Source organism: Pristiophorus japonicus, chromosome 12 (genome assembly GCF_044704955.1).
Source record: "Pristiophorus japonicus isolate sPriJap1 chromosome 12, sPriJap1.hap1, whole genome shotgun sequence".
Classification (NCBI taxonomy): domain Eukaryota; kingdom Metazoa; phylum Chordata; class Chondrichthyes; family Pristiophoridae; genus Pristiophorus; species Pristiophorus japonicus.
In genome coordinates this window covers 37,497,029-37,522,805 of record NC_091988.1, presented here as the reverse complement: position 1 = coordinate 37,522,805, position 25,777 = coordinate 37,497,029, and the positions used below count along the sequence as shown (strand labels likewise).

Here is a 25,777-nt window from a genome sequence, read left to right as displayed (position 1 = left end):
CGACTGCAGCACCGGGGAGCCCTCCAACAGCGTGCTGGGATGCCCCCCCCCCCCCCCCCCCCCCAGTGTGTCTCTGTCAGTGTCTCTATCTCTCTGTCTGTCTGTGTGTGTCTCTCATTCTCTGTCTGTCAGTGTCTGTGTTTCTGACAGCGAGGGGAGGGGGAGGAGGGGAGTAGGGGGAGAGAGGGGGGAGGGATGGGGGAGAAGGGGGAGGGATGGGGGAGAAGGGGGGAGAAGGGGATACAGGGGAGAAGGGGGAGAAAGGAGATGGGGGGAAAGGAGATGGGGGAAAGGAGATGGGGGAAAGGAGATGGGGGAAAGGAGATGGGGAAAAAGAGATGGGGGGGGGGAAGGAGATGGGGGGGGGAAAAGGAGATGGGGGGGGGGAAAAGGAGATGGGGGGGGGAAAAGGAGATGGGGGGGGGGAAAAGGAGATATGGGGGGGGAAAAGGAGATGGGGGGGGGAAAGGAGATGGGGGGGGGAAAGGAGATGGGGGGGGGGAAAGGAGATGGGGGGGGAAAAGGAGATGGGGGGGGAAAAGGAGATGGGGGGGGAAAAGGAGATGGGGGGAAAAGGAGATGGGGGGGGGAAAGGAGATGGGGGGGAAAGGAGATGGGGGGGGAAAAGGAGATGGGGGGGGAAAAGGAGATGGGGGGGAAAGGAGATGGGGGGGAGAAAGGAGATGGGGGGGGAGAAAGGAGATGGGGGGGGAGAAAGGAGATGGGGGGGGGAGAAAGGAGATGGGGGGAAAGGAGATGGGGGGGGGGGGTGGGAAAGGAGATCGGTGTCGGGTCTGGTCCGGAGGCGTGCGGGGGCTGGGGGGGGAGCGGGAGTCGGGTCGGGTCCAGTCGGGGGTGGGGGGGGGGAGCGGGGTCCGGAGTTTTGGGCGCCTGGAGCTACTGCGCGCATGTGCAGAGGTCCCGGCACTGTTTTCAGCGCAGGGACCTGGCTCTGCCCCCTACAGCTCATGCTGCGCTGCGCCGAGGGCCAGAGGACCTGCAGGGAGGTGGAGAATCTGGAGGGGTTTTTTAGGCGCACTTTGTGGCGCGAAAAACGGGCGTCCAGGTCGGGACTGCGCCGTTCTAGGCGCGGCTCGAAACTTGGGCCCAATACACTCAATTCCTTGATCTAAATCATTAATGTACATTGTAAATAGCTGGGGTCCCAGCACGGAGTCCTGCGGCACTCCACTAGTCACTGCCTGCCATTCTGAAAAGGACCCGTTTATCCCGACTCTCTGCTTCCTGTCTGCCAACCAGTTCTCGATCCACGTACATTACACCCAATACCACGTGCCTCAACTTTGCACACCAATCTCGTGTGGGACTTCGTCAAAAGCCTTTTGAAAGTCCGAATATACCACATTCACTGGTTCTCCTCTTGTCCACTCTACTGGTTAAATCCTCAAAAAATTCCAGAAGATTTGTCAAGCACGATTTCCCTTTCATAAATCCATGCTGACTTGGACCGATCCTGTCACTGCTTTCCAAATGCGCTGCTATTTCATCTTTAAGAATTGATTCCAACATTTTCCCCATTACTGATGTCAGGCTAACCGGTCCATAATTACCCGTTTTTAAAAAGTGGTGTTACATTAGCTACCCTCCAGTCCATAGGAACTGATCCAGAGTCGATAAACTGTTGGAAAATGATCAGCAGTGCATCCACTATTTCTAGGGCCACTTCCTTAAGTACTCTGGGATGCAGACTATCAGGCCCCGGGGATTTATCGGCCTTCAATCCCATCAATTTCCCGAACACAATTTCCCGCCTAATAAGGATTTCCTTCAGTTCCTCCTTCTCATTCGACCCTCGGTCCCCTAGTATTTCCAGAAAGTTATTTGTGTCTTCCTTCGTGAAGACAGAACCAAAGTATTTGTTCAACTGCTCTGCCATTTCTTTGTTCCCCATTATAAATTCACCTGAATCTGACTGCAAGGGACCTACGTTTGTCTTCACTAATCTTTTTCTCTTCACATATCTATAGAAGTTTTTGCAGTCAATTTTTATGTTCCCAGCAAGCTTCCTCTCATACTCTATTTTCCCCTCCCAATTAAACCCTTTGTCGTCCTCTGCTGAATTCTAAATTACTCCCAGTCCTCCGGTTTGCTGCTTTTTCTGGCCAATTTATATGCCTCTTCCTTGGATTTAAAAGTAGGACCTCAAAAGTAGTAGTCTCGGGATTGCTGCCAGTGCCACGTGTTGGTCAGAGTAGGAATCGCAGGATAGCTCAGATGAATACGTGGCTTGAGCAGTGGTGCAGAAGGGAGGGATTCAAATTCCTGGGACATTGGAACCGGTTCTGGGGGAGGTGGGACCAGTACAAACCGGACGGTCTGCACCTGGGCAGGCAGGAACCAATGTCCTAGGGGGTGTGTTTGCTAGTGCTATTTGGGAGGAGTTAAACTAATAAGGCAGGGGAATGGGAACCTATGCAGGGAGACAGAGGGGAATAAAATGGAGACAGAAGCAAAAAATAGAAAGGAGAAGAGTAAAATTTGAGGGCAGAGAAACCCAAGGCAAAACACAAAAAGAGCCACTTTACAGCAGAATTCTAAAGGGTCAAAGTGTGTTAAAAAGACAAGCGTGAAGGCTCGGTGCCTCAATGCGAGGAGTATTCGGAATAAGGTGGACGAATTAACTGCGCAGATAGCAGTTAACGAGTATGATGTGATTGGCATCACGGAGACATGGCTCCAGGGTGACCCAGGCTGGGAACTCAACATCCAGGGGTATTCAGCATTTAGGAAGGATAGACAGAAAGGAATAGGAGGCGTGGTGGCGTTGCTGGTTAAAGAGGAAATTAATGCTATAGTAAGGAAAGACATTGGCTTGGATGATGTGGAATCGGTATGAGCTGCGGAATACCAAAGGGCAGAAAACGCTGGTGGGAGTTGTGTACAGGCCACCAAATAGTAGTAGAGAGGTTGGGGACAGCATCAAACAAGAAATTAGGGATGTGTGCAATAAAGGTACAGCAGTCATCATGGGCGACTTTAATTTACATACAGATTGGGCTAACCAAACTGGCAGCAATGCAGTGGAGGAGGATTTCCTGGAGTGTATTAGAGATGGTTTTCTTGACCAATATGTCGAGGAACCAACTGGAGAGCTGGCTATCCTAGACTGGGTGATGTGTAACGAGAAGGGACTAATTAGCAATCTTGTTGTGCGAGGCCCCTTGGGGACGAGTGACCATAATATGGTAGAATTCTTTATTAAGATGGAGAGTGACACAGTTAATTCAGAAACTAGGGTCCTAAACTTAAGGAAAGCTAACTTTGACGGCATGAGGTGCGAATTGGCTAGAATAGACTGGTAAATGTTACTTAAAGGGTTGACAGTGGATAGGCAATGGCAAACATTTACAGATCACATGGATGAACTTCAACAGTTGTACATCCCTGTCTGGAGTAAAAATAAAACAGGGAAGATGGCTCAACCATGGCTAACAAGGGAAATGAAGGACAGTGTTAGATCCAATGAAGAGGCATATAAATTGGCCAGAAAAAGCAGCAAACCTGAGGACTGGGAGAAATTTAGAATTCAGCAGAGGAGGACAAAGGGTTTAATTAGGAGGGGGAAAATAGAGTACGAGAGGAAGCTTGCCGGGAACATAAAAAATGACTGCAAAAGCTTCTATAGATATGTGAAGAGAAAAAGATTAGTGAAGACGAACGTAGGTCCCTTGCAGTTGGACTCAGGTGAATTTATAATGGGGAACAAAGAAATGGCAGACCAATTGAACAAATACTTCGGTTCTGTCTTCACGAAGGAAGACACAAATGACCTTCTGGATGTACTAGGGGACTGAGGGTCTAGTGAGAAGGAGGAACTGAAGGATATCCTTATTCGGCGGGAAATTGTGTTGGGGAAATTGATGGGATTGAACGCGGATAAATCCCCAGGGCCTGATTGTCTGCATCCCAGTGTACTTAAGGAGGTGGCCCTAGAAATAGTGGATGCATTGGTGATCATTTTCCATCGACTCTGGATCAGTTCCAGAGGGTAGCAAATGTAACACCATTTTTAAAAAAAGGAGGGGTAGAGAAAACAGGTCATTATAGACCGCTTAGTCTGACATCAGTAGTGGGGAAAATGTTGGAGTCAATTATTAAGGATGAAATAGCAGCTCATTTGGAAAACAGTGACAGGATTAATTGCTGCCTGTGCAGTTAATTCATCCACCTTATTACGAATACTCCTCACATTGAGGCACACTTTGCCCCTTTAGAATCTTGCTGTAATTCTTGGGTTTCTCTGCCCTCCACTTTTACTTTTCTTCTTTCTATCTTTTACTTCTGCCCCATTCTACTTCCCTCTGTCTCCTTGCGTAGGTTCCCATCCCCCTGCCATATTAGTTTAACCCCTCCCAAACAGCACTAGCAAACACTCCCCCCAGGACATTGGTTCCGGTCCTACCCATGTCTCTTAATAGCTTTACTTCTCAAGAATGTATCTCCCTTTTAAACACCTTGATTGAATCTGCACATATATCTTTCTGGGCCGTGTAGTCCACATTCTCAAGTCAGTGTGTGAAGATTCTTTGGTCAAAATTCACTTTTAATTGGTCTACTCCTATTATGTATCTTTGTTCTGGTTTCCTCTACCAGAGAAAAGTGTCATTCCCCATCTATGGCAATTCCATTCATCATTTTGAACTTCTCAATCAGGTCATCTCTTAATACTCAGCTGCATGGGACTTGAGACACACACATAGGGGAGAAATTCGATTGCGCCTCTGTTATGGCATTAATTCAGGTGGAGCGGTACTTTTAGTGCCGTAAAAAAGTTTGTGCCTCCCGCCCAAAAATTCGTCAGAATCGGTCGAAGAGCTGACAGAGGTGATAAATCAGCCATTGCACACCAGAGCGGGGGGGGGGGGGGGGGGGGGGGGAGTGATTAAAAAAGTTCGGTCGGTACATTTTGCACACCCAATGCGCATGCGTGGAACTCCGAATCAGATCCCGGGAAAAGCCGAGTCTTAAAGGCACGCCATAGTAATGCACCCATTAAAATTTTCAAAATCACTTGTTTTCAAGCTGTACTGTTAGGTCTGTATGCCACTGCAAACTCAGAGGCTCATGCACCGTGCACTGTGTAAACGTTGCACTAACTGTGAACTCCGAGGGAAGCCTTTCCTCATCCCTTTAAGTAGCCACCAGTTAACGACTCTGCAAGCTTGTACCGACTCTTTTTACAGATGTTTTTACTGGTGGGTGACCGCACCTCACTTCGCGACCGGGGAACAATCGTGCGCATTGCACCATCAGAGTGATCATTAGCAGCCAGGCACTAATGGTTTGCACCCCGGTGAGCCTCTAATGAATTCTCCATCGGGCTGCTAAAAGCTGCACACGCCCGGTCGCTAAGCTCTAACGCTCGCATTAACGCCCCCTCTGGCCGCTAACTGAGGCTGCAGACAACCGAAAATCCAGCCCTTGGTCTCTTGAATGTCTCAAGTCCCTTCATCCCAGATATCCTCACTAGACTTTCTCCAAGGCTAATTTGTTCCTTCCTAAGGTAGGGCACCTAAAACTGAGCACAATATTCCAAATGCTCTATATTATTACAGCACTATTTCCTTGCATTTATAATTTATATATCTCATAATTTAAACAACATTTTATCACACCTGTATTAAATGGTGGGGCCCAGCCCAACCCATTTACCAATCCAAGAATGCCCCCCACACCTTTATAAATTTTGAATCTACTCCGTTTGCATCTTTCAACCAATTTCCTATTTATGCATCTCAATGTTATCTAGTAATTTCTTACATTGAACTTGTTCAAATGCCTTTTGAAAATCCAGGTATATGACATCCATTCATTCTTCTCCCATATTTCAGAGTGTCTATCAAAAAACTGTAGTTAATTAAAGACCTACCTTTCACAAAATTATGGCAAATCTCCCCAGTCAGATTATACTTTTTCTAAGTACTAATGTACTTGGTCCTGATAGCACATTCAAGCAATTATCCCATCTAATGACAAACTCATTGGTATGTAGTTACTTGTTCTGACCCTCCCTCCCTTTTTAAATAATGATACTGCGTTTGCATCCTTCCAATCCTCTTGTGAATTTTGGCAAAATGGTCCTATTGACTTGTCTCTTAACCAGTAGACTTATCAAGATTATGTCTCAGTACTGCAGCAATTGTTAAAAAATACTTTAATCAGCATCGGTATAATTATTAGCTTGGTTCAGCTGCTAATTATCTCATCTCATCTCAGACTCATTTCAGAGTCAAAGGAGCTGGAGCATGTAACGTAGACCAACATTCCATTGCGATACTGAAGGAGTGCTGCATTATCAGCCATGCTGTCCTTCAGATCAGATGTTAAACTCAGGTCTTGTCTGCCTGCTCCAGTGACTTTGGTTGATGTTGAAGTTCCAATTCATTATTCAAAAAGCAGCGATTTCTCCCAGTTTCCTAGCCAAAATTCCAACCTCACCCAACATACCAAAAACATTCACCTCATTGCTGATGGCGAGAGCTTGCTGTGCTTGAAACAAGTGCTGCATTTAGCTACAAAATATTCACTGCACTTCTGAGTTCATTGTGTATGAAGCACTTTGAGCCATGTGTAAGATATCTGAAAAGACACTATATAAATACAAGTCTTTCTCGTTGTTAAATGGCATTTTCCTCAAGTCATCATCATCATAGGCAGTCCCTCGAAATCAAGGTTGACTTGCTTCCACTCCAAAAGTGAGTTCTCAGGTGGCTGTACAGACCAATGCAGGAATTACAGTCTCTGTCACAGATGGGACAGACAGTGGTTGAAGGAAAGGGAGGGTAGGGAGCCTGGTTTGCCGCACACTCCTTTCGCTATCCGCGCTTGGTTTCTGCATGCTCTCAGCGACGAGACTCGAGGTGCTCAGTGCCCTCCCGGATGCTCTTCTTCCACTTTGGGCGGTCTTGGGCCAGGGATTCCCAGGTGTCGGTGGGGACATTACACTTTATCAAGGAAGCTTTGAGAGTGTCCTTGAAGCACTTCCTCTGCCCACCTGGGGCTCGCTCCTCAAGTACCTTTTAACTGGTATCAAAGTGGGACAATGAAGTCACTGCAAATGTGGAACAACACTTGGGAAATAGTGACCATAACCCTATTCAAGTCCACACTGGAACTAGGAGAGATTTTAACTCGGCAGATTTCCAGGAAGCTCCAGTGAGTTTATTGCCTGTCTGGCATAGGCAGCAGAAGCAGACATGATTTTTACCACCGGACCTCATTTAAATGCTGCTCGCCGATCCACTTCTCATCTGGAATGGTTATAGAGAGCACAGAACGGCTGCTGGCAGGAAGAGATCGAATGGCCATTTGTTGCTGCTAGCTTCAGATAAGTGGTGGGGCTGGATTACCCCATGAGCAATGCCGTGAAAGACCTAACAGTTATTATTAAAAATATATTCATTCTTAGGAGTAGAACTTACCAATAGATTGCCAAATTATTGAAGAGAATGAATATTTCAAGTTAGATTCGCTCAACTCAATCATAAAATTGACTGGATTCAATTGGATTAATGCTTTCAGATGGTGGTCCAAAGAATCCAGCCAGTATAATGATCATTATTTGACAATTAATCAAATAGAATTAATCCATAGAAATGACTGAAATATGTTTAGACGTCTTTGATTTCCTATTAGGAATATGACATACAACAACCTATCTAAACATAAGTCTATTAGCATAGAATTGTGTAGAAATATTTTTTTTGGAGACCTGAAAATACTTCCTGTGCCAAAGTTTCATTTGAGCTTAGAAATAAGATTAAATAATAACTCCTCGATCCTGCCCTAGCATATAGTGAAAGAAAGAAAGAGAGGAGGACAGAAAGAGAGAGAGAGAGAGAGAGAGAGAGAGAGAGAGAGAGAGAGAGAGAGAGAGAGAAAAAAGAGAAAGAGCAAGAGACAGCAAGAGAGAGAAAGCGAGAGAAAGCGAGAGAAAGCGAGAGAACGCGAGAAAGAGAGAGAGAGTGAACGAGAGAGAGTGAACGAGAGAGAGGAGAGAGAGAGAGAAAAGAAAGGGAAGGAAAGGAAAAGAAAAAGAAAAGAAAGCGAGAGAGACAGAGTGCGAGACAGACAGACAGACTTGTATTTATATAGTGCCTTCACCGGACATTCCAAAGCACTTTACAGCCAAAAAGTAATTTTGAAGTGTGTAGTCACTGTTGTCATGTAGGAAACGTAGCAGCCAATTTACGCACAGTAAGCTCCCACAAACAGCACTGTGATAACAAAAGCAGATTATCTGGTTGTTATGTTGATTAAGGGATAAATATTGGCCAGGACACCAGGGATAACTCCCCTGCCCTTCTTCAAATCGTGCCGTGGGATCTTTTACATCCACCCGAGAGAGCAGACGGAGCCTCGGTTTAATGTCTCATCCAAAAGAAGCACGTCCTACAGTGCAGCACTCCCTCAGTACTGCACTGGAGTGTCAGCCTAGATTTTTGTGCGCAAGTCTCTGGAGTGGGACTTGAACCCACAACCTTCTGACTCAGAGGCGATGATGCTACCAACTGAGCCACGGCTGGACAAACTGGACTAACGTCGGTCCATAAAAAAGTCTACTTCTGAAGGCTGTATTATTCTATGAGTGAATGAAAATTAAGCAATAAAATATTTTTCCCTTTCCATTATACTCTGATTTCAATCAATTATTTTATTATCCCACCTATTTTATCTCTAATTTCTTTTAATTAGATTCTTATATGATTTCTCTGCCATAATTAATTCTTTGCTGCTCTTTGTCTCAGTTTTACTGCAATAGGCCAGGACAGTCCGTAAAATCTGTGGGCCTTAGTCAGCTCCAAAGTCACATGTGCATCATCACTCTTGATGTCACAACCGCTATTCCCACTGCAATTATAGTTTTATTCTTGTTTAGAAACAATCATGACAAAAATCCACTTTGCATTTCCACAGTTACACTTTCAAGCTAAAACTTAACATGCAAAAAATTTGAAATAATTTCAGTGCAAGAAGACAGATCGTCAAGGGCAGGTTGCTAACGACTTATTTTATGCTACATTAACCAAGTCTACTAGGGGGCTTGGACATGTACAGGCATTCAGATTTGTGCACATATCCTATTTCAGTCCTTGTTTGGAATGCATACCAACAATTTACATCATTATTATTTGGACACATCAGTGACATCTTGTACACAAAAATGACATCCCGAGCAGGTATGTATCCATTTTACAATTAAAAATCCTTTCTCTTGCCATAAAATTTGCATTGGTATCAGTGCCTGGAAATATATTTGAAGTGGAAAGGAATCTATTTATCTTATAAAATTCTACTTTTCTGGAAAAATTCAGTTCCATCTCCAGGATGTATAGTTTTGTTCTAGATCTAAACTTCACATAATTAACCTCAGCTGATGGGAGATGAGCAGTGGGAGAAGTGCCAGGCTCAATTGCACATCAAACAGGTTCAAAATATCACATTATTTCTATATACATATACATACTGGGTTCTAAAATTGAAAACACATCACCCTATATGCCTGGATAACTCTGGGTTCAATATGCAGATATGCACTAATTATGGAAGCAAATGTGCATACTCACTTGAATGTTTTGAATGATAGACTTAAACTGAGATGATCGCTGCGTCCAGGAGTTCACCAGGTCCATTGCTCGGTCAAAATTCTTTACATATTCCCCATACATCTTTAAGAAAGGAGCCAGTTTTTGAAGAATATCACCTATTCGAGGGTTTTTGTCCCTGCAATTAACAGAGAAACCAAAATGATTACTGTTTGATTAAGTTTGTTGCTAAGATATCAAGTTTCAGATTGCGGAGTGTAAAATTAGCTAAACGTGCCTCCTCCCTGCTTGACCACAATTTTGCCGTTTTAGTTGACAAATTTTTGCTAAGTTTTTGTTTAGTAATTTCTTAAAAATTGGCATTTTGTGAACATGCACCATTAAGTGATTGAGAAGGCAACTTGTGCACAAGCTTCAATGGACACAAGGAGGTATGCTGGAGAACCACTGATAGCCCCAAACTCCAATTTTCCTTTCCTTGCCTGTGAGGCGACTTTCATAATCCACCGAGATCAGAGAATTATAAGTGAAAACCTACATGCAAAGATATTGCAGTTTGTAAACATGTACACCTCTGGGCTGTTTTATAACCTAATATTTTAATCAATTGTAGAAAATAGCCCAAAATAGTACTAACAAGCGTGCAGTTTTTAAGTATAAAAATAGATTTACACATTTTGAAGTGAGATTTTAAAAATTACCAAACAAACAGCAAAGTAAACAGTATTTTTCAAATATCAACTAAGAGACTACACAGTTATTTCAAGATTGCAAATGGCAGTGTTCTACCCAGTATGATCCCTCTTCCAGTCACAGCTAAACGTTTTACATTAACATTTCTCTATTTTTAATAACTGAAATATACAGATAACTGCCCCACTCTTCCACCCCACATTCCTCACTGAGCAAAAATCCCCTGCTGCAGCTACCTGGGCCACTCACACCCCTACCCCTGGTAGCAAATCATGCTCAAACTGTGCTAACTTCACTCGATTTGTTAGCGTGGTTCTAGTCCAGCTGCCTCTGCCATTTACTCCAGACTTCTCCACTAACCAAGGTGCGACCAACTCCCCACCCATATAATTGTTCTCTCACTTCATTGAGTGGGCAAAACTGTGGCACATGGATTTCAATGTGAGGAACTGCGAGGCCATCCACTTTGGAACCAAGAAAGATAGATCAGTGTATTTAATAAATGGTGAGAAGCTCGGAAGTGTGGGGAACTGTTTGGGGCTCCATGTACAGAAGTCACTAAAACCTAATGCACTGGTACAAAAAATAATTAAAAAGGCGAATGGAATGTTCATCTTCATCTCAAGGGAGCTGGAACACAAAAGGGTGGAAGTTATGCCACAATTGTATAAAGCTCTGGTTAGACCGCATCTGGAGTATTAGTTCAGTTTTGGGCACTGCACCTCAGGAAGGGTATAATGGCCTTAGATGGTGTGCAGCACAGATTCACCAGAATGATACCGGGGCTAAAAGGGTTCAATTATGAGGACAGGTTACATAGATTAAGCTTGTATTTCCTCGGGTGTAGAAGACGATTAAGGGGTGATTTAATTAAAGTGTTTAAGATGATTAAATAATTTGATATAGTAGTGAGAAAGAGAAACGCTACATTGCCATCCTTGAGCTTCAATTTCAGCAGTATCGTACTGAGGTCACTCGTTTAAAATGATAGCCTTCAATGCCAGTCATTGGCATTGTTGTGTATGCATGCCTGTTTACTGTGTGATGTCTGTAACACTGTATGCAACATTGAATGTACCCTTGTACTGTACACAACTTACCGGTACACTAGAGGGTGCTGTTGCTGGAGACCCAGGGGTTGCCTGCACACGGCAGGTAACCCAGTATAAAAAGGAACACACAGCTTGTTGTCGGCACTCAGGAGTTGCTAAGAAAGGACGGCAAGTCTGCAGAGTTCAAGCAACATACCCTGCCTCGTGGAGTCATTACTAAAGGTGCCTACATACACTACAACTGGCGACGAGGATGGGAGACGGGATCACGAACTACACGCTCAACATGTTTAACCTCAGCAATTTACGGAGGGGGAGGATTGGGATGCTTTTTTGGAAAGATTGGAACACGTCTTTATAGCTAATGACTTGGACGGGGACACACCGGCCACACTACCGAACAAACGCAGGGCCAACCTGCTTAGCAGTTGTGGGCCCACCATCTACGGTCTCATCAGGGACTTACTAGCCCCGGAGAAGACAACCACCAAGAGCTATGAGGAACTTGTAACAATCATACAGGAACAGCTAAAACCGAAAGAAAGCATCCTCACAGCCAGGCACCGGTTCTACACTTACCGGCGACCTGAGGGCCAAGAAATTGCCAAGTATGCTGCACAGTTAAGAAGACTAGCTGCATTGTGTGAGTTTGGCGACCACCTTAATGAAGCACGAAGGGACATATTTGTCATCGGAATCGGCCACGAAGGCCTCCTACACAAATTGCTCTCGGCTGACATTACAGTCACTCTGCAGAAAGCAATTCAAGTGAGCCAGGCCTACATGGTTTTGGCCAGCGACTCCAGTTGAATACTGACCCAGGACTCTAAACCGGTGAGCGCAGTGCACCGCATGGACACTTCTAAAGGCAGAAATGCTGCTCCGAGTCCCGCAATCCTGAGTCCGCCACATGGGGCGAACCGGATGGCCCCGTGCTGGTGCTGTGGAGGAAACCACAGGGCCCACCAGTGCTGCTACAAAGACTATGCATGCAAAGACTGCAAATAAAAAGGGCACCTTCAGAGAAAGTGCAGAAAAGGCTGTACTCACTGTGTCTCTGATGAGTTGGCTAATTACCGGGGCTCCGACACAGATGAAGGTGTAAGCTGCTCTAACCCTGGGAGAGGAGTATGGAATCTTTACCTGCTCCACCGGAAGTTCTCCGTGGATGATGGGAGTGGACATCGACGGGGTCCCAGTCTCCATGGAGATCGACACAGGGGCGAGCCAGTCTGTGATGAGCCACAAGACCTTTGAAAAAATTTGGAGGATCCTGCCACTCGACCAAAACTGTCTCCTGTCCAGGCAAAGCTGCTCACCAACACCAAAGGTAAAATCCAAATCGTTGGCAGTGTAGACGTCCAGGTCTCCCAGGGCGGGACGTTGCACAAACTCCCCCTGTGCATTGTAGCCGGCAACGGTCCCACGCTGCTGGGCAGGAATTGGATGAACCGGGTCCACATCAAGCAAAGTGGTGCTGTGGAAGAAAAGACCACCACAGCCCGCCTGCAGCAAGTCCATAGAATGACTGCAGCACCACAAGCATGTGGAAGAAAAGACCACCACAGCCTGCCTGCAACAAGACCACAAAATGGCTGCAGCACCACAAGAATGTGGAAGAAAGGAGCACCACAAAATGGCTGCTGCTTGGTGAGCAGCAGACCTGCATTCAAAATGCGAGTCAATATGGAGTAGCATCATGTGACATGGAACAGCCAATCGGATTTGAAAGCTCCCTTAAAGGAGACCGGTAACAAAAAAAATTTAAAGGAGAAGTTCCAACTATTTGAGTACACAGACTTTAAAGCTAAAGATGCAATTAAAGGGTGCAAGTATGAAAATGTATGCAATGTAACCATGAATTGTGATGCTGGTTTAACTAATGTGACTAATGAGATGAATGCAGGTGTCAGTAAGGTTAAGAACAAGTTTATTATGCTTAACAATAATGATAGAGATTGTGAAATGCCTAATGTAACCATGTCTGTTAAAACCAGGACACCCCAAAAGTGATGCAAGTGCGAGAATGTATAATGCAGGCTCGACTATGTGTGATCAGAGCCAAGGTGTCATGTATACCGGTAGGAGACTGCCAAAGGACATTGGGTCCTACAGGGACCATGCTAATGCCAATGGAATCTCCCTGTGGGAGACCCCCAGGTCCAGCAGGCTACCTGACCATGTAGCCTGGACCTTTGGAATGAATGTGATGCCCCTTGCAGGACACACACACATGCAGTGGGAGCAGACCTACTACAGGGACAGTGGTCAATGGGCAGCCCAGCCATCACCAATGGCAACCGGCACCAGACCAGCCCGACAGCCCCTGGCCACCAGGGCCAACACTAGGAGCGTGAGGCCAATACCCTCCAGCTTCCCTGGCAAACCCTGGGATGACCTGACCCTCATCCCCATTGGTGGACAAGGAGCCCACCCAGTCTTGTGGCCCTGCCCACCACCCCACAACTACCCACATCACAGTGTATACACACCACCCACTGCTGCCATGGCTACCTCCCTGAGGGATCCCACAAAAGTGACACCCACTTGGTTTGTGTGTGAGGGAGGGGAACCGTACGAGGCCAGCCTCAAGCACAGGGGTCATACTTGGCAACCACACAACCCTCACCACAACCTCCCATAGCTCACCACTGATCACCTCCCCTGGTCATGACAACTAGGATATGAAAAATGCTCAGGGGGGAGTATTGTTGTGTATGCATGCCTGTTTACTGTGTGATGTCTGTAACACTGTTTGCAACATTGAATGTACCCTTGTACTGTACACAACTTATCGGTACACTAGAGGGTGCTGTTGCTGGAGACCCAGGGGTTGCCTGCACACTACAGGTAACCCAGTATAAAAAGGAACACACAGCTTGTTGTCGGCACTCAGGAGTTGCTAATAAAGGACTGCAAGTCTGCAGAGTTTAAGCACCATACCCTGCCTCGTGGAGTCATTACTAAAGGTGCCTACATACACTACAGGCACCCTCAGCAAAGCCCAGATATCAAGCAATTACTTAAACGCAGTAACATTTGCAGACTGCAGCGAATGTCATGTGACCAAACCTCCAGGAATAAGTCCAACCTGACTTGGCAATTTTACTGACAGCCAAACAGATGTTGGGAAAATTACAGCTTGTGTGATGAAACAGTCGGAGAGATTTACAGAGAGAGGAAGTGAGCGACAAAATGAGACACAAGCAGAAAGACAGACAACATAATGTGAGAAGTATGCAGAAGCCATAAAAAAGAGAAGGAAAAGAATTCAAGTGAAAGCAGAAAGATGTAAAAAGAGTGGGAAAGAAGAGAAGCCATTAAAGGAAGATTTTTTTTCCCTTGTCAGCAACACCATGGGAGACCAACCAATATATTATTCTATTGAACTTCACTGTGAAATAAAACTTAATTAAAAGTAGACATCAGGGGGTATATTAAATAAGAAACTCACGGGTTGTTGATTATGATGTGGCGTTGTGCTAGATTGTCTATAGATTTTGTGAACCAAGGCAGTTATGCATCTGGTGAGAAGGGTTTAAAATATTGGATTTCCTATTGCTCCTTAAAAATAGCTTTTGAACACATTACTTTGTGCAATAAATACCATTTAACTACCTTTGAAATTGGCTGAATGAAAAAGTCTGTAATTATTGTTGGTAAGTTTAGTTTAATAAACCTGCAGTGAAAATTCAGTGATACATATCTTTGAGCACTTTAGGGTCTTTACTGTTAAAACAAACAATAAAACTCTCCTAATTTGTGCATTAAATCATCATTCATTGAGTTTCAATAAAGGTCTTCATGTAACACTGTATATATTTCTCTGTCACACTGTAATAACATGATTGGTGCCATTGCTGACATATCTGCTTTCAGAAACAATGAATGTGCAGGCTGTGAAGCCTTTCAGGTTTGACAGTCAAACCACTTTGCAAGAAAGAAAAACATTCTATTGTTCATTTGACTTAAACTTTCAAAATTAAAGCAATCATGGAATTTGTATTTTTGCACATTGCACTAAAATATTTTGTACATCACTAATGTGTCAGCATTATGACTATGCTCTCAAATCACAAACTTGTTTGGACTTACAAATATTTAACATGTTTAAAAAAACAAGAACCCTTGCTATATGATATAAGCAGTGACTGATAGAAAGTGGTGATATCACTGACAATTTCAGATATTTTAGTATTTTTTTTCATAGCAATTCCCCCAGAAGTGGACATTGCCCCTTACAATCCAGAAGCTGTTCCTGTTTTGATAATTGATATACTTGCAATTATATGCAGCCTTTTAGAAGCTGCAGCCAGTAATGTACAGTAAACAGTTTATTTAATTTGTTCTTTTTGGTGCTCTTGTGGAAGGAAAAATGTTGATCAGAACATCAGGACTACTTCTCCTCTTGAAATAGTACTACAGATTTTGAACATCCGCCTGAACAAATAGGATTTTGATTATTGTCTCATCTAAAGAATAGCACCTCAGACAATACAGCGCCCATTAGCACACAAGATAGGAATGTTAGCCCAGATTATATGCTCAATCTTGGTGTGCTGTTCAAAAAACACATGATGTTTTGGCACAGAGGCAGGACAAAGAGAAGCTGGGATTGTTCTCCTTACAGGAGAGAAGAAAGGGAGACCTAATATAGGAATTCAAAATGATGAGTGGTTTTAATAGAGCAAGGAGGGAGAAACTGTTTCCTCTCGCAACTGGTCAGTAACCAGAGGTCACGGATGTAAAGTAATTGGGGAAATTAGGAGAATTCTTTTTTTTTTAAAAAAGATCTGGACCACACTACCTGAATGAGAGGTGGAATCAGATTCCATAGGAACTTTCAGAAGGAAGTTGGACATGTGTTTGAAGAGGACTAATTTGCAGGGTTATGAGAGAAAAGCTAGGGCGTGGGACTAAACTGGGCAGCTCTTTCAATGAGCCGGCACAGGCACGACAGGTCAAATGGGCTGTGCTGTATGATTCTATGGGCTAGACTTTCCAGAGAGCCCCTCAACGCCAGATTGCCCACCCAGAATAACCGCTAACGTTTGATAATGGTGGCGAAAATTTCCACTTTTAAGTTAAAACTAATCGCCCGACAAGAAAATGGATCTTGCACCATTATTCTCGGCAGTTTTCTTGGCGGTTGAGGGGAAACTAAGTAAAACGGGCAGTTTTTAAAAAATTTAGTCCGAGGCTTCGGTTAGGCCTAGGGAGGGGGAAAACTTTTTTTTAAATTTCACTAAAAAAAAAAGTAAAAAAACAGTGTGTGTAAAAGACACTTTTACACATAATCGGCATTTAAAATTTTTTTTTTTAAATAAAGAACTTTTAACTTACCTTTCTTTGCAGAGTGTTCACCTACCGCCCTGTTTAAGCAGATTTCAGTGGCCGGTTCCTTCGACGATCTGGATGGGCTTCCGTTGAGGCCAAACTTACGCCCTGGGGATTTTCTTGGCGGTGCATGTCGACTGTTTGATCCCGGTGGGGGTTTTCAGATTTGGGCGATACCATTAAAAAACTAAGGGGGAAACTTTCGCCGGGTGGAAAAATAGCTGTACCACTGAGAAAATCGCCAAGAACCCGCCGAAAACGAAAGGAAAGTTTAGTCCGATGACTGCTACCAATTAAACTAGCTAGCGCAAGTACTGGGTTAACTATAGTCTCATGTGCTACACGGAGCACTCACTGCAAATAGGCAGATACTACATATGGGCCCGAATTTTTAACCAGCTAAAGCAACGAACAGGATTTTTGAAGTATAAAAGAATTCAACAAATATTATCAACACAATGGTCACATTCTGCAAAAAGTTATTATTCTTTCTAAGAAATGTCCTTTTCTATTATAGTTCTGACTTGTCCCTGGTCTTTGATCACTTGCCCCTCTAGGACTTGGAAACAATCTTTCAGTTTTATCCTTTAATACCCAGTAGACACTTACATGAGCCTGGTTGTTCCCCAAATAGCTTCCTTCATTTTTGCAAATATTTTAATTGATGTGATCATCACATTCAATACGAAATTGTTTTCTTGTGACTTTGACTGCATGTATCTCATGACAGTGGAACTTAAAATAAAGTTTCAAGAATTTCTCCATAGAATTCACAAATCATACATTTTATTCCAATGTTTTCATGTGGACAAACTCAGAATGTGAGGATTCCATGCGTCATATCCCACTATTCAACTATTGCTTTTGGGTTCATTGAACTAAATTCACAACTCATTTAGTTTGAACTAGTTATTGTTGAACTTCAAAGTAAAACTCAGTGGACACAGGTTCAAAAATAAAACCACAAATCAGTACTTAATCCTAAAAATAATGCTCTTTGATCATTTCCTTAAATATATACAAGATGTTTCAAAGACTTCTATCAGAAAATTTGTTTAGTTTAAAACCTTCAACAGTCACCTTCTTCTCACACACTCATGAGTTGAATCCAGAAATGAAGCATTTGAAATTAACTGCAAGCAGCAATGTTTCAAACTTGGCCATAGATTTGATTTCTCACATATATAGTTAATTTTATTTACTCACCATTCTTCTGTAATTCTTGTCTTTAGTCCTGGTAGGAGAAATTGGTCATGAAAGCAATAGATTGAGGAAATGTTTGAGAAGATCCCAGTAATCACTTCTTGTGGAATGCCAGCTTCATTTAATTTGGTGCAAAACACCTAAATAAAGAAGTTACAATAGGTGCTATAATGATATGCATGGACTGGAACAGATGGAAATAGACTTTTATATGACACAGGGAATGGTTTACAAATTCTGAAAGAAGCTTTATCTGAAAGGCCATTATTTCCATAATTATTGGCCATTATTGCGAATATTTACCTTAGCAAGTGGTCTTGGAAAAACGTTGGTAAATTATTGATTTTAATTAAATGCTCCCTCTGGCATTTTAGACGCACAATGTACATGTGAATACTTCTCTAATCACAGGCACTTACCATCCATCTCAACTGAACTTACAAGGATGACAAATCATAAAAGATGAGGAACCATGCTGACATAATTGTGCTGCCTGTATAATTGGAGACACGTGTGCACGTAGCATCACAGTATGAAATTCACAGCCAATTTTACAGACCCAATGGACAAGCACTTGAATTTATAAACACTAAAAGCTTTACCTCATTGCAGCTTTAAGATGGAATGCTCAATAATGTTCCCAGTACTGTTAACATTTACAACACAAACCTGTGAACAATGCAACTTCAAATTTCACAATGGAGAATATTTCCACTGTTCATTACTTATAGCAAAGTTATGTGTTTTAATAATGAATGTTTTATTTTGCTGGAAATCACCCCACCACCACCCAAAGTGTTTAAGTGCCATGCTTTTTAAGCTGCCATGTTCATATCAACAGATGCCAGGACCAACATTCCAGTTACGCACTGCTTCGAGCAGTGCTAGAGGATGGGGATAAATAAAAAATAAAATGCAGTTAAGCTTAAAGCAAATATTGTATCTATAAATAATCAAAAAGGACTGCATCAATAATAGCTTTGGTAGCATAAACCACTGTGGGGCAATTGTCTTATCTACTCTCCACGCCATCGCCAAACCATTCATTCTGCACTTACAGCCTGTTGAACAGATTTGAAGGAGCAAGTGTGCATTATTTCCATATGGTGACGGTTGTAATCTGATCACATATTAAGTCACAGAATTAAAACTTGTTAGTTCAGTAGCTATGCTAATTAGCTCTGCAGACAAGTCAGAGGCAGTTTATAGAATCTAATGCTGAACACTTTTAAGTGCTCTTCACATTTATTAGAGATGCCCCTCTAAAAATAAAAATTGAAATTGAAAAATCTGCTTCAACATGAAAAGTTTAATTGAGTATTCTAAATAGAACGAATCAATAGATTTAACACCACTTGGGTCGTGCGATCTCCTGGACTAGTGATCACCTGAGGGGGTGGGAGAAGAATTTTCCAGAGTATTTTTTCCCGTATTGGCCCTGGGTTTTTTCATCAGTTAGTTTGCCTCTCCCAGGACATTACATGGCTGTGACGGTGGAAAGAAATGTTTAGACATGATGGTGTGGGGTAGGTTTAATGAACCAGCTGGCGTTCTCCTGCCTATCAAATTCGTATGGAGACTCATTCTTCATTTTCATAGACACTTGAATAGAGAAGCGTTAATGATAAGTTGTGCCCATGTATTGATATATGAAAACATTGGCACAAATCCTTCAGATTATCCTCTATCAATCATAAAAGTTTAGGGGAAATCCTACAAGACAGACTACTTTGAAAGAATGACTCATTCAGTTCTCAGATTATTATTTAGTCTATGTAGCGGTCCAAGACTAAAAAGACTGCACATTAGTCACAACTGTGATATGTACACCATTCATCTCACTATTTTAATGAAAATACTATATTCAGACATAATTTTAGAATTGTTACATTCTTGAGAATAGGACTCGGGTCTGAAACACTTCATTGACTAACCAGTCAAGAGGAAATGCCTGAGCAAAAGCTATATTGCCAATCTTCAAGTAAAATCTGTCTGCGCTCTTCCATTTCCAGTAGCTTCAGAGATTCTTTCTCTGCTATCCAAAACTATCCCAAATCAACAAATGAATAAATACCTTAAAAATATTTTTACAGCAAGCTGATTCCAGTTAATGTTTTGCAATACCTGATCCAGAAGGTGCAGCCTTTTCACATAGGCTTCTTCCGTGAGCAGAAGTTCATTTGCGATGTTGAATAATTTCTGTGGCTCTGTGCACTGAGAGAAAGAAAAGTAAACATCACATTCACAATTTTAATTTGTGAAAAATATTCTCTGGTTATCTTACCCATGAAGTGAAATATAAAAATTACAACAGCTTTAGTTCAGAAAAGGAAATTGCTACAGCGATTCACTGCACGGAAAAAGAAAACCTTAGATTGATCAGCTTCAATATTAAGAGTGCGTTACAATTAGTAAAATGTTTTTCCTCAATTACTTTTATTTAAACATTAAGTGGTGATTACTGTGTCATGGGTAACAGATTGTAGGGATTACTGAGTCTGACAATGAGAGAAAGTCAATGAAAGTACAGAATTTAAGCTGAAGCATTCATTACTTTTACATTACCAATGTAAACTCAAGTCCCTCAGACTGTCAGGCCATGTTCTCTCTTCTTTCAGCTCCATGTCCCACATCCCAGTCATGCATTACTTTGTTCCATAACCTAGCTGCCCTGGTCTGCCCCATATCGCAGTCTTGCTCTTAGTCAGCGTCCCTTAACCTCGTTGAAGCCCACTTCGTCACCTACCACAGCTACATTTCTCCTTTCTGACCCATGCCCTAGAATATCCCATCTCACAATCTACCCACAGGGGCACTGTTGCTTCCTGTCACACAAGCTAACCATGTTTCTGGATCCATGCCCTAGCTATACCCCTGCATGTTTAGACATCTTTGATTTCCTATTAGGAATATGGCATACACAACCTATCTAAACAGAAGTCTATTAGCATTAAATTGTGTCGAAATATATATTTTTTTGAGACCTGAAAATATTCTGTTATTGCTATATTGTCCTGTGTTTTCATGTGCTTAATTACATTGGTAATTAAGATCAATATAGCTCATCTAGAAGGAATGAGTTTAACTGAAGCCTTTGGTATTTTAGCCAATTCAGATTATGATAACTCAAAATAAAATGTTAACGCGGACTTCCACTGATTTCCTCCTGCGTCACAGGATTATTCAGAAGCTAAGTCTAAAAGGGACATTTGTAACATTGTTGGCTAAACAATGATAAGAGACAAGATTAGCTAAAAATTTGGCATGTTGCATCTGGTGTTCCACCTCCACAACATCATTACCTCAGTGCTATTGGCTGCGTCACTCACTCCCTCTTTCTCATCCCACACAAGGTTATATTAACTAAGATAGCTGCATAACTAATTCATAAGCGATGACTAGCAGATCCAACTGTGTGATGTACTTGGGCTCAAACCCATGATCAGAAAAACATAAAGCTGGTTTCTCAGCAACTATAGAATCATAGACTCTTATAGCATAGGAGGCCGCCATTTGGCCCATCATGCCTGTGCTAGCTCTTTGAAAGAACTGCCCAATTTAAATCCACACCCCAGTCTTTTCTCCATAGGCCTGCAAATTAGTTCTTTTCAAGTATATGTCCAACTGCCTTTTGAAAGTTCTTATGGAATCTGATTCGACCATCCTTTGAGGTAATGCGTTCCAGATCATAACAACCCTCAGAGAAAAAATTATCCTCATTTCCCTTCTCGTCCTTTTGCCAATGATGTTAAATCTATGACCTCTGGTTACCAATCTACTTGCCAGAGGAAACAGTTTCTCCCTACTTGTTCTAGCAAAGTCCCTCTTAATTTTGAATAGCTCTATTACATCGCCCCTTAACTTTGTCTGCTCAGAGCATTCCCAGCTTCTCCAATCTCGCCACTTAACTGAAATCCCTCATCCCTGGTATCATCCTAGTAAATCTCCTATGTTCTTTCTGCAAGGCCTGTACATCCTTCCTGAAATGTGTGTGGTGCTCAGAATTGTACACTACAATTGTGCCTACCCATTTCACTAGTCCGTCCATGTCCTCCTGAAGTCTGCTACTATCCTGCTCACTATGTGTTATGTATGTATGCCTGGGTTCACCTGCCACCAGGGGGAGCGACTGTCGGAGGTCATTGGGTCACGGATACACATGTGCAGCCCTTGTATATAAAAAAAGCCTTCATGTTTAATCCTCACTGAGAGCTAATAAAGTAGAGTCAGGTCGCATCTGATTGAGTTCACGGTACTAAGCCTATTGAGTTATTGCATACGCAACATTTGGCGATGATGCACAATACGAACTTTCACACATAAAAAAAGAGCACCGTTGGAATCATGGAATGATTCATGGAGGGAGAAGACTGGGAGGATTTTACCTTGACCAGTACTTCATGGCCAACAAGATGGATGAAGATGTTGACGCAATGAGGCACTGGGCAGTTTTCCTCACTGTTTGTGGTCCAAAAATCTATGGTCTCAAAGAATCTGCTCTCACCTGCACGTCCAACGGAAAAGACCTATGTGGAATTGTGTGCTCTGATTCGGGACCATCTCAAACCTAAAGAAGACATTATCTCGGGATATCGCTTTTACAAGCATGTTCGTTCTGAGGGCCAGAACATGGCGGAATTTGTTGCCGACCTGAGACGTCTCGCTGGGCCGTGTAAGTTTGGAGCCATGTTAGAAGACCATCAATGACCAACCAATTCATATTCAGCCATCAGAAGACCCTGCTGTTGTCAATGAATCTGAACCTCCCATCCCCGACATGGATACTGCCACTCCCGTTAGATCAGCTACCCAGCCTCAAGTCATGAATGACTCGGAGAGCTTACCCAGATCTGGAATTGGACTGAGACAATCAACGAGTGAGCGGAAAGCCCTGGACCGTCTCAATTTGTAAATAGGACTGTTTTCAAGATCTTGGGGAGGAATGATGTAATTTATGTATGCCTGGGTTTACCTGCCACCAATTATGTCAATCAAGACGGACTTCACAATACTGGTCTTTGTTTGCAGTGCTCTTTGAAGTTTACACGGATTTATCAGCCCTGTGGTTAACAAGTATGGCAGCTTTTTTAGCGGGTCAGTATGATATAATGGGTTCAACTTTCCCCAAGTCCGTTTTCTGGCATATTGCCAGAGTTACGCCCTTTTTTCTAGGCCAGAGATGCGCCAGAAATATTTTGCCAAAGTTTTCCCGATGTATAATTTGAATTTAGCGCTGCGCAGCATGTCCAGTCGCCTCGAATATTGTGTACAGTTTTGGTCTCCTAATCTGAGGAAGGACATTCTTGCTATTGAGGGAGTGCAGTGAAGGTTCACCAGACTGATTCCCGGGATGACAGGACTCACATATGAAGAAAGACTGGATCAACTAGGCTTATATTCACTGGTATGAAGAAGAATGAGAGGGGATCTCATAGAAACATATAAAATTCTGACAGGATTGGACAGGTTAGATGCAGTAAGAATGTTTCCGATGTTGGGGCAGTCCAGAACCAGGGGTCACAGTCTAAGGATAAGGGGTAAGCCATTTAGGACTGAGATGAGGAGAAACTTCTTCACTCAGAGAATCGTGAACCTGTGGAATTCTCTACCACAGAAAGTTGTTGAGGCTAGTTCGTTAGATATAATATTCAAAGGGAGTTAGATGTGGCCCTTATGGAGAGGTATGGAGAGAAAGCAGGAATGGAGTACTGAAGTTGCATGATCATATTAAATGGTGGTGCAGGCTCGAAGGGCCGAATGGCCTATCCTGCACCTATTTTCTATGTTTCTATGTCTTCCTCAATTCCGAGGGACTGCCTATGATGATGATATAAGGAGATCAAACTAGCATGTGACTCCTCTCTGTATGAAGTTAGGACAGTGATCTCTCATGTTCTAGATAGTGGTGAGGAGAGACCAGACCAATTGCTTTTGCTTCATGCACTCTCAGTGCCAGCGAGCGGAATTAAGCGCAGATTGAAAGGGAAGCTTTAGCATTGATTTTTGGGGACAAGGATTTCCACAAATACTTATTTGGTCGTAAGTTTACCATTGTTTCTGACCGTAAGCCTCTGACAGCAATTCTCCATCCAAAGTCCCCAGTTCCAACCTTAGCTGCAGCCCGAATGCAAAGATGGGCTTTGATTTTGTCAGCATATACATGACATTGAGTACAGACGATATAATAACTTTTATTTATATAGCGCCTTTAATGTAACAAGAAAAAAAAGATAAATTTGACACCGAGCCACAAAGGAAGAAATTAAGGCAGATGACCAAAAGCTGGTTTATAGAGCTAGGTTTTAAGGAGCGTCTTAAAGGAGGAAAGAGGTAGGGAGGGTTAGAGGTTTAGGGAGGGAGTTCCAGAGCTTAGGGCCCAAACAGCTGAAAGCATAGCCACCGATGGTTGAGTAGTTATAATGAGGGATGTTCAAGAGGCCAGAATTTGAGGAGCACAGACATCTTGTGGGGTTGTGAGGCTGAAAAAGATTACAGAGATAGGGAGGGGCAAGGCCATTGAGTGATTAGTAAACAAGGATGAGAATTTTGAAATCGAGGCATTGTTTAACCGGGAGCCATGATAGGTCAGAAAGCACAGGGGTGATGGGTGATCTTGACTTGGTGCGGGTTAGTACACGGCTGCTGAGTTTTGGATGACCTCAAGTTTACATAGTGTAGAATGTGGGAGGCCAGCCAGGAGTGAGTTGAAGTAGTCAAGTCTAGAGGTAACAAAGGCATGAATGAGGGTTTCAGCAGAAGTAATGCTGATGCTATGTCCGGATTCCCATCCCTATCACAAGTTACACCCAATTGGGAAGAGTGCTCTATTTTTCATACATTGATCAACTGCCAGTTACAGCTGAAGAGATTGGTAGAGTAACCAAACGTGACCCAGTTATGTCAAAGGTGTATGATTACATAGCAAATGGCTGGCCAAACCAGGTATCGGAGGAAGGTATTTATCCAAAAATTGTCAGTGGATAAAGATTGTACCATGTGGGGTGCAAGAATAGTTATCCCAAATAAGTTCAGGTCCAAAGTGTTAGGAGATCTTCATGACCAGCATATGCGAATGTGCTTGACCAAGAGTTGTGTACGCAGTTACTTATGGTAGCCAGGTTTAGATAAAGAGATAGCGTACATCATCAGTAAGTGTAGAACATGTCAATCAGTGAGCAACAAACCACCATCAGTACCATTATAGCCAGGGAAATGGCCTCCCAGGGTGTAGCAAAGGTTACATGTAGATTTTGCTGAGCTAGAAGGACAACAATTGTTCATAGTGATAGTTAGTCATTCCAAATGGATAGAGGTGTTTCTAATGTGGAAAACAAGTAAAACACTCGATAATTTGCAAAGATTGTTTTCTTTATATGGCCTCCGAGAAGAAAGTGTGTCTGATAATGGGCCGCAATTTTGTTAAGAAGAATTTGCACAGTTCAGAAACGGTGTGAAACATACCAACGTTCCACCAGATCACCCTGCTTCAAATGGTGCAACAGAGCGCACAGGACAAATTGTAAAACGTGCCCTCATCAAGCAAATGTTGGATCCAAATCGAAGGAAATGACAGTTGTCATTGGACCACAAACTGGCAAATTTTCTGATTACTTATCGGAATACTCCTCATACAACTACTGGTAGAACACAAGCAGAGTTGTTTCTCAAAACAACAGCCACGAACCAGGTTCTCATTGTTAAAGCCAAACTTGGCATAGCTCGTAGTAGAGAAACAATCAAGACAGAAAGAGAATCATGATAGAGGTAGAGTAAGAGAGAGAGAAGTGTGAAATTGAATCAGAAGATTAGAATGAAGAGCCATTAACATAAATGGTTAAAGTGGTTACCAGGAAGAGTAGTGAAGATATGTGACCCTCGCACATATTTGTTCAAGATGTTTGATCATGGAAAGGTTAAGTTTGTTGA

At 42.9% G+C, this 25,777-nt stretch overlaps 1 protein-coding gene across 1 annotated transcript in view; it reads right to left on the bottom strand.

Moving 5' to 3' along the window:
* The window catches only part of LOC139276756 (FYVE, RhoGEF and PH domain-containing protein 3-like), a 234,553-nt gene that overhangs the window by 40,596 nt on the left and 168,180 nt on the right, over nt 1-25,777 (bottom strand). Inside the window, exons 5-7 of the mRNA XM_070894766.1 lie at nt 19,976-20,065; nt 17,855-17,991; nt 9,588-9,744 (exon numbers count right to left, since the gene is read on the bottom strand). Coding sequence (XP_070750867.1) covers nt 9,588-9,744; nt 17,855-17,991; nt 19,976-20,065 — 384 coding nt within the window. The remainder of the gene's footprint in view (nt 1-9,587; nt 9,745-17,854; nt 17,992-19,975; nt 20,066-25,777) is intronic.